The sequence below is a fragment of the Megalobrama amblycephala genome, linkage group LG24 (genome assembly GCF_018812025.1).
Source record: "Megalobrama amblycephala isolate DHTTF-2021 linkage group LG24, ASM1881202v1, whole genome shotgun sequence".
NCBI lineage: Eukaryota > Metazoa > Chordata > Actinopteri > Cypriniformes > Xenocyprididae > Megalobrama > Megalobrama amblycephala.
The window spans coordinates 27,499,553-27,516,418 of record NC_063067.1 but is presented as its reverse complement, the minus strand read 5'-3'; the positions used below and the strand labels follow the sequence as shown (position 1 = coordinate 27,516,418).

Below are 16,866 nucleotides of genomic sequence, written 5' to 3'. Positions count from 1 at the left end.
AAGTAATATTAAAGTGACAAAACACTCGTTATTTTCAGCAATTTAACTAAACACACTAACACAGTCGACGGAGGCGTCGTGTTTTGTTCATGCTTGTATAGCCAGTTTCACACAGAGCGTGCTCTTTGTGTTGCCATGGTCACGCATTATAAGCTTTCTGGGCTTGTTGTTTAAGTTCGTCTAATAAAGCAAACGGGTTTATGGAGTTATTAAAATGAGCAGACATGAATCGCGATTTTCAGCATAAAGCATTTGGATAGGTTTGTGCTTTCCCTGTGATTCGCCGCGCATACACGAGAGACTAACGTTACACCGGTGCACATAAACGTCATTAACAACTAGTTGTTCAGTTCGGTTCCGTAGGGGAGAGTGGGGTAATATGAGACATCGGGTAATGTGACCGACACCACCCAAAATGTATCTCTGCAATGGTGAACACATTTGTTCATATGGCATTTTGTTGTCTACAAAATATGTTTTCAAGCCCCTCACATTTCCCCATGGCCATGAAGGAGAGGACCTCATGGTGCTGTGCTTCAGCATTAGTTTTTTCACAAAAAGCTATTTTTTTCCAACTGTACCCATGTCGAAAACAGTACATTTTCAGTTGAAACGGTCAACTTAATCAACTGTTGTGCCACCCAGCCGGAATGATTCAAAGCTAGCCTAACCAATTACTATCATACATGTTGATGAACTATCAACATATAAAACCATGTGATGATGCTAGCTGAAGATTAGCCTGAATTGCTAAGAGAGATCATTTTTTTCTAAAATGTGGTGGTGGGGTAAAGTGAGACAAATGCTTTGGGGTAAAGTGAGACATGAGGCACAAGTTAAATTTAGCCTTAAACATATTTTAATGTAATATTAACAGTTGACATATGTTTTAGTTTTAACAGTCATAAACATTGTAGAAAAGCCATCATGCCAAGGCAAAAACACCAGATGAAGATCTATTAATTGCTTAATAGATTAATAGATCTTAATAGAACTTATATCGTGCAACTAAACTGCATGGGCCGACAATTAGGATTCTATGGAATGTGTGGTATGTGTCTCAACTGTACCCCGCTGACCACCTCGAACATTTCTCTAGACTGTTACGATGACCTGTGTATGACACAAAGTCATGCAATATGTCAGTGTTTAGAGCACAAAAGTAAGGTTTACGATCAATGTAAGTTACCCCCTTGAACAGTCATCTAAGGATGTCTCAGCTATTCAATGTGGAAGCTGACGTGGTGAAAGTGAGACACAAGATGACCTTTTTTAGAAAACAATCATATTTTCCGATATATCCTTCGTCCTGGAGATGCGCATGTCTGATAATTTCTATGGCTACGATTGAAGACATCGCTGAATTAATGGGAAATGCTAAGTAAATTTTACTGATCATATCATTATTAGCGAACGCAAGTTATTTAAGGTGTTTCAAATGTACCCTATAAAGTGTCTCAACTGTTACCTGGTCTACCCCTACACACTGCATTGAATTTCTGTAAATGCGGTTGTCACTAGGCCTACCTGTATTTTTCGGGAGTTAATTCGGTTGTAGAATGCGGTTGTCACTCCCGTATTTTAACTGTGTGTGTACAGAACGCGATTAAGGACTAAAAGGTGAACTGACAACCGAATTTAGTTGCAGTGTGTACGTGGCCTAAGACTGTCATCCATTACTCTATATTCCAATAATCTGTAATCTATCTTCTTATCTTATAGTAAAAGTCATTTTGAATTTTAATTTGTCAATATTCTATGCCAGACAGTGTCAATAATGTTAAATCTGCTATTAGATTCTATTAAAGGTTTCCTTAAAGAATTAGTTCACTTTGAAATGAAGATTTACTCACTGTCTCACCCTCAAGCCATCCTATTTGACTTCTTCTTTCTGATGAACACAATCGGAATTATATTAATAAATATCCTGATGCATCCAGGCTTTATAATGGCAGTGAACGAGACCTACGAGTTTGAAGCTCAAAAAAGTGCATCCATCCATCATAGACGTACTCCACACGGCTTTAGAAGGCCTTTATTACCCCCTGGAGCCGTGTGGAGTACATTTATGATGGATCGATGGATGCACTTTCTTCAACTTCATACTCGTTGGACCCGTTCACTGACATTATAAAGCTTGGATGTGTCAGGATATTTATTAATTTAACTCTGATTGTGTTCATCAGAAAGAAGAAAGTCATATATACCTAGGATAGCTCAAGGGTGAGTAAATCTTATTTTTCATTTCAAAGTGAACTAATCCTTTAAGTGCTGTTTTGAGACTTATCTTGTTCTTTTTGAATAAAATACCTGAGGTTCTTATACGCAATACCTTTGGACTCTTGATTAAGTAAGCCAAGGGAGCCTTTTGTCTTTTGGTTACGTATAGTTCATAGTCTGGGAATTGTGTACTATCTTGATTGACTGAAGTGACTCTTTGATCATCCAGCTTGATTGTGTTTTCTTAGTGGCGAGATTTAGAAAGGCTTTAGAAAAGGAAAGCAATGCTAACCAGGTTGACTTTCATAAAATTTGCAGCAAATGGATTCAGTGTGTTCTTGTCATTGTTCTAGATGGGTCCTGGTATCTGTGTATTGGTCAAAATGTCAGGCTTAAAGTAATCTATCAATTTTAAAATATTTTTTTTCTTTGTATCAAGTGTCTTTAACTACTATGTACTAACATTTAATTAATTATTTGATAAAGTGCATTTACTGTGTACATGTTTTTACATAAAATACCTGCATGTAATTACAGCTGTAAATAATTTCTGTAATTACATGTTTGATTACACAGTTAACCCTTCCCTTACACCTTACTCCACCCTTAAACCTACCCATACCACCAAACCTGTCCTAAACTTACCCGTATCCACCTCAATAGCGGCAACAAGTGTTTTACAATACAATATCAACACAATTAAGTATGGTGGAACTAACAATTATAATAAGTACTTAGTGGTTAAAAAGAGCTAATATAAAGTGTGACCCTTTTTCTAGAATATTTTTAGTACTGAAAATAGTACAGAACAGATTTTACATGTTTAATGTTTTTTGTTTTTCAAAAACAGGAAATATTTTATACATGTGTTTCCTTTTTCCTGAATATCCTGTTACATTTTTAACCATAAAGGGAGGAGAAAAGGAGAGAGAATATGTCAGAGAGGGGTTGATCAAGGACACTGGTGCATGATGGCACTGAAACTCACTGACCTGAAAGAGTTCGGGTTCACTGAATTTAATGGCTGAAATTATGAAATGTACTTAAACATTAACTCTAATTAACAATTATCCAATCAGTATTTCTCAGCCAACCAAGCAAATGCTTTTGGATGTTTCTGTCAAACAGAACCCCACTTACGTACAAAACTGAATCTACTGTGGCTAACTGTCTACGGAGGGGTTTTCCATAATGTATGAGTAAAATCCCCATGCCGGCAGAAATCAAGGATCCCACTGTTTTTGCTCTTTGTTAAAGAGAGGTCTATAAATACTCATATAAGATTGGAACTAATCAGATTATGTGCTCCCCACTCCGTGCAGTACGGAAGCAGGCTGTGACGTCCGGCCTACATTGTGTAAGAATTAGACTTTCCCCTCCTGCTGCATTCTGTACATAAGAGGTCACATATTTAATGTCCTTTGTTTGAGCAATGTTTGAATGTACAGAAAATGTTGATTGATTGTTTGTCCTTAAGAAAGGTGTAGACATGATATTACACTACAAAGATGCATTGCGAAATGCATAATTTAACAAAAATCTCAGCTTAATAAATAGAATAAGTATTTAAGTGTTTAATATTAGTAAGTCGGCATTTGCAATATTATTTTTTAAGATTTATTTTTGGCATTTTTGCCTTCATTATGATAGGACAGCAAGCAGACAGGAAGCAAAATGGGAGAGAGAGAGGGGGGACGGGAAAGGTCAGCAAGCCAGGACTCGAACTCGGGTTGCCGAAGCGCAACACCACTATATGTCGGTTCTGCCCACAAGGCTATCAGTGCCAACTCGATGGTCTTTTCTTCTTTATTATGACATATATCCAAGTAAAACAGCTTTTTGGACATGAAAAATGTATGGTGGGACTTGATTTTGTCCATGGGGAATTGATTGGATGGTTGTGGTTTGCTATTGGTGGATCTCATGTGAGTGACAGGTTGCCCCGCCCTCAAATCAGTAAACATGTCATCAGAGAAGAGATGCTGCAAGAGGGAGGGGAAGTTATTTTTGATGAAAGATTATGAGGGAACATGTAATAAATACTGCTATATTTCATAAAAATAAGAATTGGCAATTTTGATTTCATGACGAACTTTAGGTAATGCAAATTTCTAAAATATTATGTGCATCCTTTTGCTTGCTTTCATTGATGTCTGGCAATGGGTAAGTTCAAAACTACTGCTTAAATTTACACAACTATGCACAGAAACGTATAAGCATGCAAAAGAAAACTGTAAATGTGATTCATTGTCCTTTTTAACAGCCTATGTAGAAGACAAAGAAGAAGAAGCCGGAGGCAGATTCTGGAAAGACCAATGGAGCCGAAGACAAACCGAAGAAGAGCAAAGCTAAAAAGACTGAAGGAGTTGTCAGGCGAGGAAGACAGTACGCCTTCAAAGAGTCAGTCTGATACATTACACATCTCACACAGACATACAGTACAAACTCATACTGTTGTGACTTCATCTTACTGGATTTGGATTATTTGGATGCCCCTTAGGAAGTAAAATAATCACCAAATAATGGTTACATGGACATTGAATTGCCACATGTTCAAGCTTCTGTTCTGAGAGAAATACTGTACAGTTCCTACTAAAAAAAAATTTATGAATATCATTGCATTAGATAACAAAAAAAAAAAAAAAAAAAATGTTTTTATCAAAACATTTGACAAAAAGAAGTTTGTCAGTTTTAAAATTGTATACTTTATTATCATCATCATCATCATCATCATCAGTAACTCAATCAGAAACAATGGCAACAAACGAGAACGAGAACTCGGGCAACAGTGATGTAACAACAAAACTAAACAGGAAATGATCATTACAGGGGCCAGTTGATTATTAAATGACATTCAGATATTTTTAAGTGCTTAGTGTAAGAACACTTTTTTCTTTTTTTTTTTTTTTTTTTTTTAGCACTGTCATTTTGTACTAGTGGAATAATCCATGGTTGCTAAAACAACTTCTTTTCACTTCTCAGCAGAGAGAAAAACAGTAAAGAAAAAGAAAACCGAGAAGGACAAAGAAGACATAACGGAGAAGATCACAAAAAAGAAGCACAAGAGTACTCCTAAGAAGAAGAAAGGTATTTATGAAACATCCATTTTCTAAACTACTTGCCCTACAGTATGTGGGCAACTTCTCCTTCAAGCTGTTGGCAGGGAATGAAGTGGCACATTTTTCCTTAGTACTGTATGAAATACTTTATACAGAATATTTAATAGAAAAAAATTATGACTCGCACACAAATCATTTGTAGCCGTGTCTGAAAATGTTGATAAAAGTTAAACTGTATAAATCCCGGACACTACTTAACCCTTGTGCTGGTCTTCGTTTGGGGTGTACACTCAGGGTCTTTGGGGTCTCTAGAGACCCCAGGCAACAAAATGTAACAATATATATATATATATATATATATATATATATATTTTTTTTTTTTAAACAAATGTAATTTTACTCTGTTTATTAATGTTTTTACTCCACATTTGTGCAGTTTTTGCAGGATTTATCATATTTTTTTATATAAATAAATAAAAAATATTTTGTTGAATAGGTTTTAATACAAAAACAGCTTTTTATGTAAAATTCACTTTATAAAAGACCCACATTTCTAACTTTCATTCATGGGGATAACATGGATAATTTGACATGGTTTAGTGTAAGATTTTTGCCCATCTTTTAGAAAATGCAGTTTTAAAAGTAAAAAAAAAAAAAAAAAAAGATCACTTTTACCAGTAGATGGCTGCAGAGCTCCATTATTTGCTATGTGCTATTTGACTAACTTGACTATCTTTTCACAAGTATTTTTCAGTTGGATTCATATCTAAATATTATGAAATCACAATTATAACAATAAAAGTTACTTTTTGTCAAAGTTTAGTATTTTTTAGTATTGAAAAAAAAAAAAACAGTTTTTCAATATTGTTACATTATGATGAGACCCCGCTTAGAAAATGGACAAAATTCATCCTCAAAATCAACATTATTACATATATAACATTATAACATTATATATAAAATGCTAAACTTTGACAAAAAGTAATTTTCATTGTCATAATTGTGATTTCATAATATGTAGATATAAATCCATTTTTACTGAAAATATTTGTGAAAAGATGTCTTTCAGTTAGTCAAATAACACATAGCAAATAGTGGAGCTCTGCAGCCATCTACTGGTAAAAGTGATCTTTTTTTTTTTTTCTTACTTTTAAAACTGCATTTTCCAAAAGATGGGTTTTTGGAAAATGGTTATCCCCATGAATGAAAGTTAGAAATGTGGGTCTTTTATAAAGTGAATTTTACATAAAAAGCTGTTTTTGTATAAAAACCTATTCAACAAAATATTGTTTTATTTATTTATATAAATTTAAAAGATAATGATAAATCCTCCAAAAACTGTACGAAATATGAAGTAATAACATTAATAAACAGAGTAAAATTACATTTGAAAGCACATGGAAGTGTTTGAATTTGAAAGCGTTTTGAAAGGGGTAGCGGACTTGGTCCACTGATAGACACCTGCTTTCAAGCGCTCCCGTGTGTATCTGTGTAAGCACTCAGTGAAGAGCATCGTTGATGTCTATTTACAACATGTTTTAGAAAGCGTGGATTATTGTAGCCAATCACAGACATATCTGATGAGCATGTGAACACAATTGCCAATCAGAGGTGTTTACGAATCCGTTCAACAGTGCTCAAAGCATCACATTTTTAACATTTCAGTATACTATGCCTTAAAACTACTCAAAAAGTTTTAAGGGCAGTGCCACCTTGTGGTCAAAAATTATAATGATGTTTCAAAAAATGCTAATAGCTTAATAGATTCCTTGGGTCATGCTGAGACCATGGATAGCAATTTTGCCATAGTTAGCTGAACTTCCTTTCCACCATTTTTTTTTTTTTTCCAAAAACCTACTTTTTCGAAACTCCTCCTACACCATAGCTCCAATTTCCATGAGAATTTAATCAGATCATCTTCAGACCGAAAACAAACAAACATGGAATTCAAGTTTATTCATCAAACCGTTCTTGAATAACGCACAAACAAATTTGACAAAGAACACACCAAATGGACATCTCTGCAACCCTTTAGCATATTCTGACCAAACTTGGTGTGTGTTATGAACAACCATGACCTTGTGGGTACCTGCACAGTTTCGGCACAGTGCCACCTAGTGGTCACGACATATGAAAATGGGTTTTTCGCTTATAACTTCTGAACAGTTTGACCAAAAATCAAGAGACTTGTCTCTTTATATTCAGTTACAGCATACCTATCATAATGAAACTGGTCATAATACATTCCTTGGATCATGCTGAGAAATTAGATACTAATTTTGCCATAGTCAGCCAGAACTTCCTGTCCACTATTTGCTTTAAAACCCTTTTTTCGAACTCCTCCTAGACCATTTGTCCAATTTTCACCAAATTAGAGTCCAATCATCTTCAGCCCATGTGGGCAGAAAATTTTTGGATTTAATATCCGTATCTAAAGCTGTATCTCTAGAAAGATTTGACATATTGACACCGAAATTTGTGTGTGTAATTGTCAGCACCAGCTATTGGTCATAAATAATAAGCAATTGTGTCACATTGCAAGTAATTGTATTAATGGGCTTTCAATTATTTTGCTGAAAATAATCTCCAAATGTCTAATAATAATAATTTTCTTAATCATTTATATGATTTGTCCTTTAAAACTGATATTTCTAACTGACATTTTGATCAGATTCTGATGATGAAGATGATGAGGATGATGAAGAGGAGACCTCACAGAAAAAGACAAAGAAAAAAACCACCAAAGAAAGCTCCCCTGCTGACACCAAAGAAAAGAAATCAAAGGCCAAAGGTCAGTCGAGCGTATTCACACATTGAATGCATGCTAATAAGCGAGGCCAAGGTTCACTTTGAGCTTTGTTCCATTAGTTTCAACAGTCAAGTAGCATTTATGTTATTATAAGAGTCACTTTGAACTTTGCACTTTGTTGGGGGTTGGCTATATAGGGAGTATTTTTGGTCCCTTAAAACAGTTTGAGCTTTTTAGGCTTTATTTCCCTCTCAGAGCAAAACACTTTAGGTATCGAATCAGAGGAAACTTAGACAATGGCTTCAGTGTGTGTAACTCTTAATGTCGTTATGTACACATGCATGGGGGTTTGCTGCTCAGGAAGAGGATTAGCCCTGGATCTCGTGAGCTAAGAAGATTAGCCAGAACAATACGGCAGAGCTGTCTTAAAGATCACCACTCTGGTTTGTCTATGAGCTGAAGTGGGGCACTTTCAAGTGAATTTAACTCTTTGTTTTTAGGTATGGTTTAGGGATTCGTTTGCTCATCTTAAAGGCTTGGCCTCATTTTCCCTATGTTGTTAAAAGACAGATGGTGAGCTCCTTAGGGGGCGTCTGATCAAGCCACTCGAATAAGTGGAGAAACGACTTCAACAAATGGAAAACAAAGTCCAGCTGCTGACTAATACGTTTTACCAGACAATCTGCAATGACCTAGATGATTGAAAACCTACACAGATGACCTCCTCTGGGGCTCCTATTAAATTTGAGAAACATTTTAGTTTAAAGTGTAATGTATGGTGATGCGGAAAAATTCAACAATGTTTGCTGATGAAAGTGCAGGGACATTAGAACTAATGGCTCTATGATACTGAGCTATTGCTGTTTTGACAGTTATTCATGTTTATCTGATTACCCCCAGGGCATCCAAGATGTAAGTGACTTTGTTTCTTCAGTAGAACACAAATGATGATTTTTAACTCCAACCGTTGCGGTCTGTCAGCCGTATAATGTGGGTCAATGGGAACTTCTTTTATAAGAGTAAATAAAACTTGCTTAGACAAATCCAAATTAAACCCTGTGGCTCATGACGACACATTGATGTCCTAAGACATGAAACGATTGGTTTGTGCGAGAAACCGAACAGTATTTATATCATTTTTTTACCTCTAATACACCACTATTTCCAACTGTGTTCAGCACTCGCTTAGTAAGGTCTGATCGCGCTCTGACAACAGGCAGTGATGTCTCGCTCTCATTGAAGCCTATGCGCGAGACATCACTACTGTTGTCAGAGCGTGATCAGACCTCACTAAGCAAGTGCTAAACGCAGTTGGACATAGTGGTGTTTTAGAGGTAAAAAATGATATAAATACTGTTCGGTTTCTCGCACAAACCGAATCATTTCGTGTCTTAGGACATCAATGTGTCGTCATGAGCCGCAGGGTTTAATTTGGATTTGTCTAAGCAAGTTTTATTTACTCTTATAAAAGAAGTTCCCATTGACCCACATTATACAGCTGACAGACCGCAACGGTTGGAGTTAAAAATCATCTTTTGTGTTCTACTGAAGAAACAAAGTCACCTACATCTTGGATGCGCTGGGGGTAAGCAGATAAACATTAGATTTTCATTTTTGGGTGAACTATCCCTTTAAAGGTTTCTTCAGAAACGTTTATTTGGACATTCATTTAATGTTGTTGCTTTTTTGTTTTTTTTCCCCCAAAAAGAACATTCAAATGTAACTTTACCATAAATGGAATGTTTCCTTAACATTCACAACCAAGAAAAACATTTAAAAAAAAATTTTTTTTAAAAAGCTGGGCATTTTAAACATTCAGAGAACATGCACTTAATGGGAATGTTAGAAAAACTTTCTTAGAATATATTTTTGTTATCTGGGTCTCTGGTTGTTGTGATGGAACCTGCTTGAGGCATTAACGCCTTCATTTGCATATTGAAAGAAACTGTTCTTCAACTAGAAGCTGTGCTGATTATCTGAAGCTGGCACACCTTAATAACCCCAGGGGAATTCTGGGAACTGGTCCTAATTTGTCACTTAAGGGCTCTCAGGCTAAATACCCTGTGAAAGAACTCTATATTGGCTTCAGTGACTGTAGGCGAGCCATCATTGTAGAAAAGAGTTATCTAATTTGTTCCCCTTATTATATTATCTCTTCAGAGAATAAAGGTGAATCAGAAAACAAAGGAAAGACATCTAAGGCAAAAAAGGAGCCAGCTTCTATGTTTCAGATAAATGGAAATAAACCAGATTTTATTGCAAAAAAGAAAGGTAATTTCACTTTTCTTAAAACACTGTACATTATTCATTGTGTTCTTAAAATGCACACACATTCATCAAGAATATGTCTGGTTAATATTTCACCTTAAAATAAAAATAAATAAATAAATAAATAATGATAATAATAAAAATAATTGCATAAAATATTAAACATTTTTAAGGACCATTGCGATTGTTTGTATTATTACAATATTTTCAGTACAATTACGAATTCTCTTTTCTGTAAAGTGAAACAAAGAAATATTATACATATTTTTTTATTGTGATTTAACACACACACATACACACACACACACACACACACACACACAAAAACTGTCTGGAAAAAATAATGTATTTAGAAGAAAATGTAATAAAAATAATTTATATAGTTTTAAAAAGTACAGAAAATCATATTAAAATGCAAATATATATCTAAAAGTGTTAAAAATTGACTAAATAATTAGTAATACAATTTTAAAAAATGTAGTGTAATACAATGCATAATAATACAAGTTGTAATACAATTAGCTTACAGATACAATGCAATGCTTGTACATAATGTGACTATAGTGTTTTGATAGATATTTGTTATTAAAAACTGTCATGGTCAAATTTGTTGACTGGATCTTAAACGTATGCTCCAGCCACTAAGTCCGACAGCGATGAGAGTGAGCCAGAGACTAAACCCAGCAAGAGCAAAAAGAAATCCACTGCCAACTCCACCTCCATGTTTCAAGCTGGAGGAGAAAAAGACAAGAAAAAAGACAAGAGTAATAAGGACAAAGAGAAGAATAACAAGAAAAAGAGTAAGTGTCCGCTATGCATGTATCTTGTATCCAGACTGTTTGTTTGTTTGTAACATTTTTTGTAACTACTGTAACCACATATGCTGTTTTTCATACGATCCCTATAATTTCAAATTTCTTAATGATAATGACAACAACCTAAAATAACTTTCAATCTGTCAAAAGCTTCTAATATCCATATAAATGTTTCTCATTTTAGAAGCTGCTAAATCTGATGAAAGTGATGACGAGGAAACAGAAGTGCCCAAAAAGAAGAAAGGCAAAGGAAGGAAAAGTAAAAAGGTAAGACTCCTGTGAAGTGAGGCAATGTCAGCCTGAGGGAAAGGAATGTATAATCTGTATAATCTGAATAGTAATATCTCTCTTGTGACAGGAGGAGGAGAGGCCTCCATCGCCGGAGATTGAGTTTGATGACCTTGAGGAGTTTGTTCTTCAGCCTGCGCCACAGGGAACCACCATCAAGTGTAAAGTGACACGAGATAAGCGCGGCATGGACAGAGGCTTCTACCCCACCTATTACCTCCATTTAGACAATGAGAAGAAGGTGACTTGCTCACAATTGTAGCTCAAATTCATGCAGAACTACTGACAATGTTTTATAGTATGAGAGGATAGTGTATCAATATTTTGAAATGCATGGCTCTACTAAGGGTGTGCAATTGAAAATTAGGGCTTTTCCCACTTGAACTAGTTTAACCCTGGGTCACTGTAAAACCCAGGTAAACAGAATCCTGGGTTCCCTTTCAAAAGGGGTCGCTATGGGGAGAATGCCTCTGACATGACGAGGTGTCTGAAGCATGATTCTAAACACGACAATAAACTTGACATTGGCAGGTGGCAGCCTATGACGTCACCACAGGTGCGACCGAGAGTATAGGAGGTATCTTTTTGGACCTCAAAAGGTGAAATGTTGTTGCTGCCTATGTGTGGATCAGATACCCTCGTATTTCATCAAAAACATCTTAATTTGTGTTCCGAAGAAAAACGAAGACCTTACGGGTTTGGGGCAACATGAGGGTGAGTGATTAGTGACAGAAATTTCCTTTTTGGGTGAACCAACCCGTTATGCGTGGGGGTTGTAGGCAGAGCGGGGACGAGTTTAACTAGATGTTTGCTTTTTTGGCTCCTCTTGTTGGCTCAATTTATACAATTGCTGCTATGCATATATCTAATTCTGAGGAATTAGAGGCAGAGGAATGTAGTAATTGTTATTGTTATAACAATTAGGGGTTGTGGAAGACAGACTTTATGGAAAACATTTCTATCTGGGCAAAACTGCCTAAACACTCCTATGGATAACTGAGCTTCACCTGGTTAGCAGTATCAAGTTGTTAGGCTTTCTGTAAGCTTCCTTTGTAAGCTGTTCTGAGAGTAGGATGTTGTTAGGCCACTTCTTGCTTTAGAGAGTTATGCTGAGGCCTCCGTCCTCAGAGCTCAGTTAGGCAGCATGCTAGGTTGTCAAGCTCTCTGTAAGCCTCCTTGGCTACTGCCTTTTCAAGCATTTTTGAGTTGTTAGCCTTTGAGAAGCCTCCTTGGTAAGCTGTTCTGTCTCTGAGCCAGATTTGGGCTGTAGGCTCTCCCTCGTGAGCCTCCTATTGGGCATCTAGGTTGGGAGTACCTCCCCTGAGCTCCATTTGTCATTTTAGTGTCAGGTTGCTAGGCCTTTGTAGGCCTCCCTGACAGGCATTGGATGTAGCTGGGCCTCGAGTCATTATCTTAAAGGATTTAAATAAACTTTTGCTGATAATTTACTCACCCCCATGTCATCCAAGATGTCCATGTCTTTCTTTCTTCAGTCGAAAAGAAATTAAGGTTTTTGATGTAAACATTCTAGGATTTTTCTCCATATCATTCATTTCAATGGGCACCAAACGGTTGAAGGTCCAAATGGCAGCTTCAGTGCAGCTTCAAAGGGCTTTAAACGACACCAGACAATACCAGACGATGAATAAGGGTCTTATCTAGCGAAACGATCGGTCATTTAAAAAAAAAAATTAAAAAGCTTAAGTTTTATAAGCACAAATGCTGGCTTTGCTCTTTTCTCCGATGCGCGTTCGTGACGTCACGTACTACGCAATTACGTTGAAAAGGTCATGGTTGACGTAGGCGTAGCAACCACAGTTTCATTCACTCAGGATTGTGTATATTAAATTTTCTTTTAGGCTTTCTAATATTAAAACACCCAGGATACGCACACCTTTCAAGCGTGAGTTTAAAATATTCTAACTGATCGCCAGAGTGAGGTTTTTTTTTTTTAAGGCGACCCTTATTTTAGAACGTTTGCCCTTATTGTTTCCATGGCTCGCGTGCGTGTCACGAACGCTGAACGTAGCCACAATAACACTGTATGAGAGATGGATCACTATTATTTTGTTTTTCCTTTTTTATTTAAAATATTCGCAAACTTGCTTACATGTCTTCAACTATATGATATTCCGATTCTCAAATATGTGTGAGTGAGTGTGTTTTGTCGTTTAAAAACCTTTATAAATGATCTTTATCTTGATCTATAATGCGAGATGGGCGCCGCCATCTTAGTTTGCACTGCAGTTCACAGAGTTCTGTCAGTCTGATTTACAGCAGGTGAATACATCAGTTTCTCCTGAAATATATGCAAGTAAGTGGCTGGTGAACTGGAAGAAGAAGAGAGTAAACTTTATAGTTACTTAGACCCATTATGTGTGTCTGATATGAATAAATGTCGGCAAATTATATTTGAATTCACTGTTTATTGATGCTTCCACTGACGTCTGACATCAGTGTGTATTTTATAAACTCCAAATGTATTGTTTAATGGTGCTTATGCGTATTTAAATGTCTGAAACCTTAAAAGAAACATTATGTGGCTGAAAACACTGCATAGCTGTGATGACAAGAGAGCGCGCGTCCGTCTCGCAGCCAGAGCACGAAAGCACAGTTTGAATCTAGCAGTTATGTGACGTCGCTGAACATTCTAAATCCCATATGTGGAACCGTATGCCCAGGGGCACAGAAATAAACATCCCATATGTGGGAACGTACTGCTCAAAGGGTTAAACAATAAACTGACACAAAGACATTTGAATATGTGTATACGATCCTCCTTCCGCACATTTGTAATGTTAACGCGTTCCAAACGGGATATATCGCCCTCCGAAGGGCACTTCGGAGTGAAAATAATCATGGCCGCCATGTTGAAGGGTCGTTCCAAACCGAAGTGCTCAAAACTGGCCACTTCAAAGGGCCCTTCGGCATGAAGGATTTCGAAGGGTACAACAGATGGACACTTCGGGCACCTATGATCCTTTGCACAGGGAAGTTCTTTGACGTCACAGAATGGGTACAGGAGGTTATAGAAGTTCGATTTTACCTATACATGTATATATAGTATTTTTCTATACTAGCTACTGTAATATTTAAACGAGTTAGATTAGGTACATTATTATGGTCAAAACGACATTGTACTTAAACAAAAATACTTTACAGCTCCCTTTATCAGTCCATTCAGATGTTTAAAATACATAGACACAATATAGCCTACATGCGATAAACCTAAAATAAATAAATAAATAAACTAACTAACGCTAAACAAATGGCGCAGCTTGCACAAGTTACTCCTCTTTGATTGTCTCGTTAAGATGACGCAGAAGTGCGTTCCAAAAGAAGAGTTTTTTTTGACCCCTACTCCCTTCATCACTTCGAAGCTCTCACTCCGGAGGGTAAGCCCTTTGAAGGGATTAGGGCATAGGGATGAGCCCTTCCGAATGGAACGCAAGGACTGACTCGATACTTCTGCCTACATCAACCGTGACCTTTTCAACGTAATTGCGTATTATGTGACGTCACGAACGCGCATCGGAGAAAAGAGCAAGGCCAGCATTTGTGCTTATAAAACTTAAAGGTGCTCTAAGCAAATTCATGCGTTTTTAGGCCAAAACATTTTTTTGTCACATACAGCAAACATCTCCTCACCATCCGCTAGCTGCCTGTCCCCTGAACACACTGTAAAAAAACGCGGTCTCTGTAGTCACCACAAGCTCCGAAAACGGCAATAAAACAAACTGATGCAGCCTGGACCACTTAACATAATAAACATGCTCCAGCCAATAACCGACAAGCAGCGTCAATACGCAGGCTACTTACATTTTAAATGCGCGTTCATGACTGTTTCAGGAAGCACGGAGGGGAGGACCAGGAGGAGTAGGAGGGAGGGTCTGTGTTTTGTTTGACAACACTTCGAACGTCATCAGGAAGTTACTCTGCTCAGAATCGCTTAGAGAGCCTTTAAACTTTTTTATTTTTTTTAAAATGACCAATCGTTTCGCTAGATAAGACCCTTATTCATCGTCTGGTGTCGTTTAAAGCCCTTTGAAGCAGCACTGAAACTGCCATTTGGACCTTCAACCGTTTGGTGCCCATTGAAATGAATGATATGGAGAAAAATCCTAGAATGTTTACATCAAAAACCTTCATTTCTTTTCGACTGAAGAAAGAAAGACATGGACATCTTGGATGACATAGGGGTGAGTAAATTATCAGCAAAAGTTTATTTAAAAGTGGAGTAATCCTTTAAGGCCTCCATCTTCTGAGCTCAGCCTAGGTCTAAGTTCTTGGTCACTGCTCTTGAACCAGAGTGTTGTTAGACCTCCTCTCGCTTTAGAGAGTAGTTCTATTAAAGGCCTCTGCTCCTCTGAGCTTCTCCTATTACTGTGGTAGACTGCTAGCCCTGTTATTTAGAACTTTCTTGACAGGAATAGGACATACTGTATTTGTCCTATGTGCTCAGCCATAGGCTAAGTGGTTAGGCTCTCTGTGAGCCTCCTTGGCTACTGCGAGTGTTGTTAGGCCTCCTCTCGCTAGAGAGAGTTGTCTATATTGTGGCCTCCGCTCCCCAGAGCTCCACTAGGATAGCAATTGCGAGTTGCAGTCTCTCTGTGAGCCTTCTTGGCTACTGCTAGTGTTGATAGGCTTCCTCTCGCTAGAAAGAGTTTTCTTTATTGAAGCCTCCACTCTATTGAGTGGAGCATATCCTGAGCATAGGGAGTTGTTAGGTCTCCTCTCGATTTAGAGAGTTGTCATACTGAGGCCTTCGCTTCTAGAGCTCGGCTAAGGTTTGATAAGTTTTTAGGCTCTTTGTAAACCTCCTTGGCTACTGTGAACATTGATGGGCCTCCATTTGCTAGAGAGAGTTATCTTTATTGAGGCCTCCACTTTCTTGAGCTCCACTAGGATGAGTGGTAGACTCTCTGTGAGCCTCCTTGCAGGATATCCTGTGCATAGGGAGTAGTTAGATCTCCTTTCAAGATAGAGAGTCGTCATACTGAGGCCTCCACTCCTAGAGCTCAGCTAGGCGGTAAGGTATTATGCTAGGTCATTAGGCTCTTGGGAGCCTCCTTGGCTACTGACCTCAGTGTGGAGTGTTGCTAGGCCTCCTCTCATTATGAAAGTCACTGTATTGAAGTCTCCACTCTGCGGAGCTTTGCAGGCCAGTTAAACTGAGTTTTAGTTCTTTCTGAGTTTCTCGGTATTGCCCATGGGTTAGAGTGTTGCCTAGGCCTCTTGTTTGAGGCCTCCACTCTTCAGGGCTGCCTGATCAGAAGTCCTGAGTGTTAGGCTCTCTGTGGGCAGTCATAGGGCACTCATCCCTTCAGCATGGCAGCATGGGTATTATGTTCCCTTTTTGAAAGGGAACATCTCAGGTCACACATGTAACCATGGATCCCTGAGAATAGGGAACAAGATGCTGTGTCCCTTTGCCATGCTTTCAGTATCCCTGCACACATCTCCTTCA

The 16,866-nt window shown here is 37.6% G+C and overlaps 1 protein-coding gene across 9 annotated transcripts in view; it reads left to right on the top strand.

Moving 5' to 3' along the window:
- Positions 1–16,866, top strand: part of tulp1a (TUB like protein 1a) — a 51,019-nt gene that overhangs the window by 30,102 nt on the left and 4,051 nt on the right. For 3 of the 9 annotated variants that reach the window (XM_048177849.1, XM_048177855.1, XM_048177856.1), the window contains 7 exons: positions 4,493–4,620; positions 5,203–5,307; positions 7,951–8,070; positions 10,189–10,299; positions 10,935–11,096; positions 11,296–11,378; positions 11,470–11,640. In XM_048177849.1, the coding sequence (XP_048033806.1) occupies positions 4,493–4,620; positions 5,203–5,307; positions 7,951–8,070; positions 10,189–10,299; positions 10,935–11,096; positions 11,296–11,378; positions 11,470–11,640 (880 nt within the window). Of the gene's footprint in view, positions 1–4,239; positions 4,384–4,483; positions 4,621–5,202; positions 5,308–7,950; positions 8,071–10,188; positions 10,300–10,934; positions 11,097–11,295; positions 11,379–11,469; positions 11,641–16,866 lie in introns of those variants that run through there. The other 6 variants (XM_048177846.1, XM_048177853.1, XM_048177852.1 and 3 more) reach the window with 4 other exon arrangements.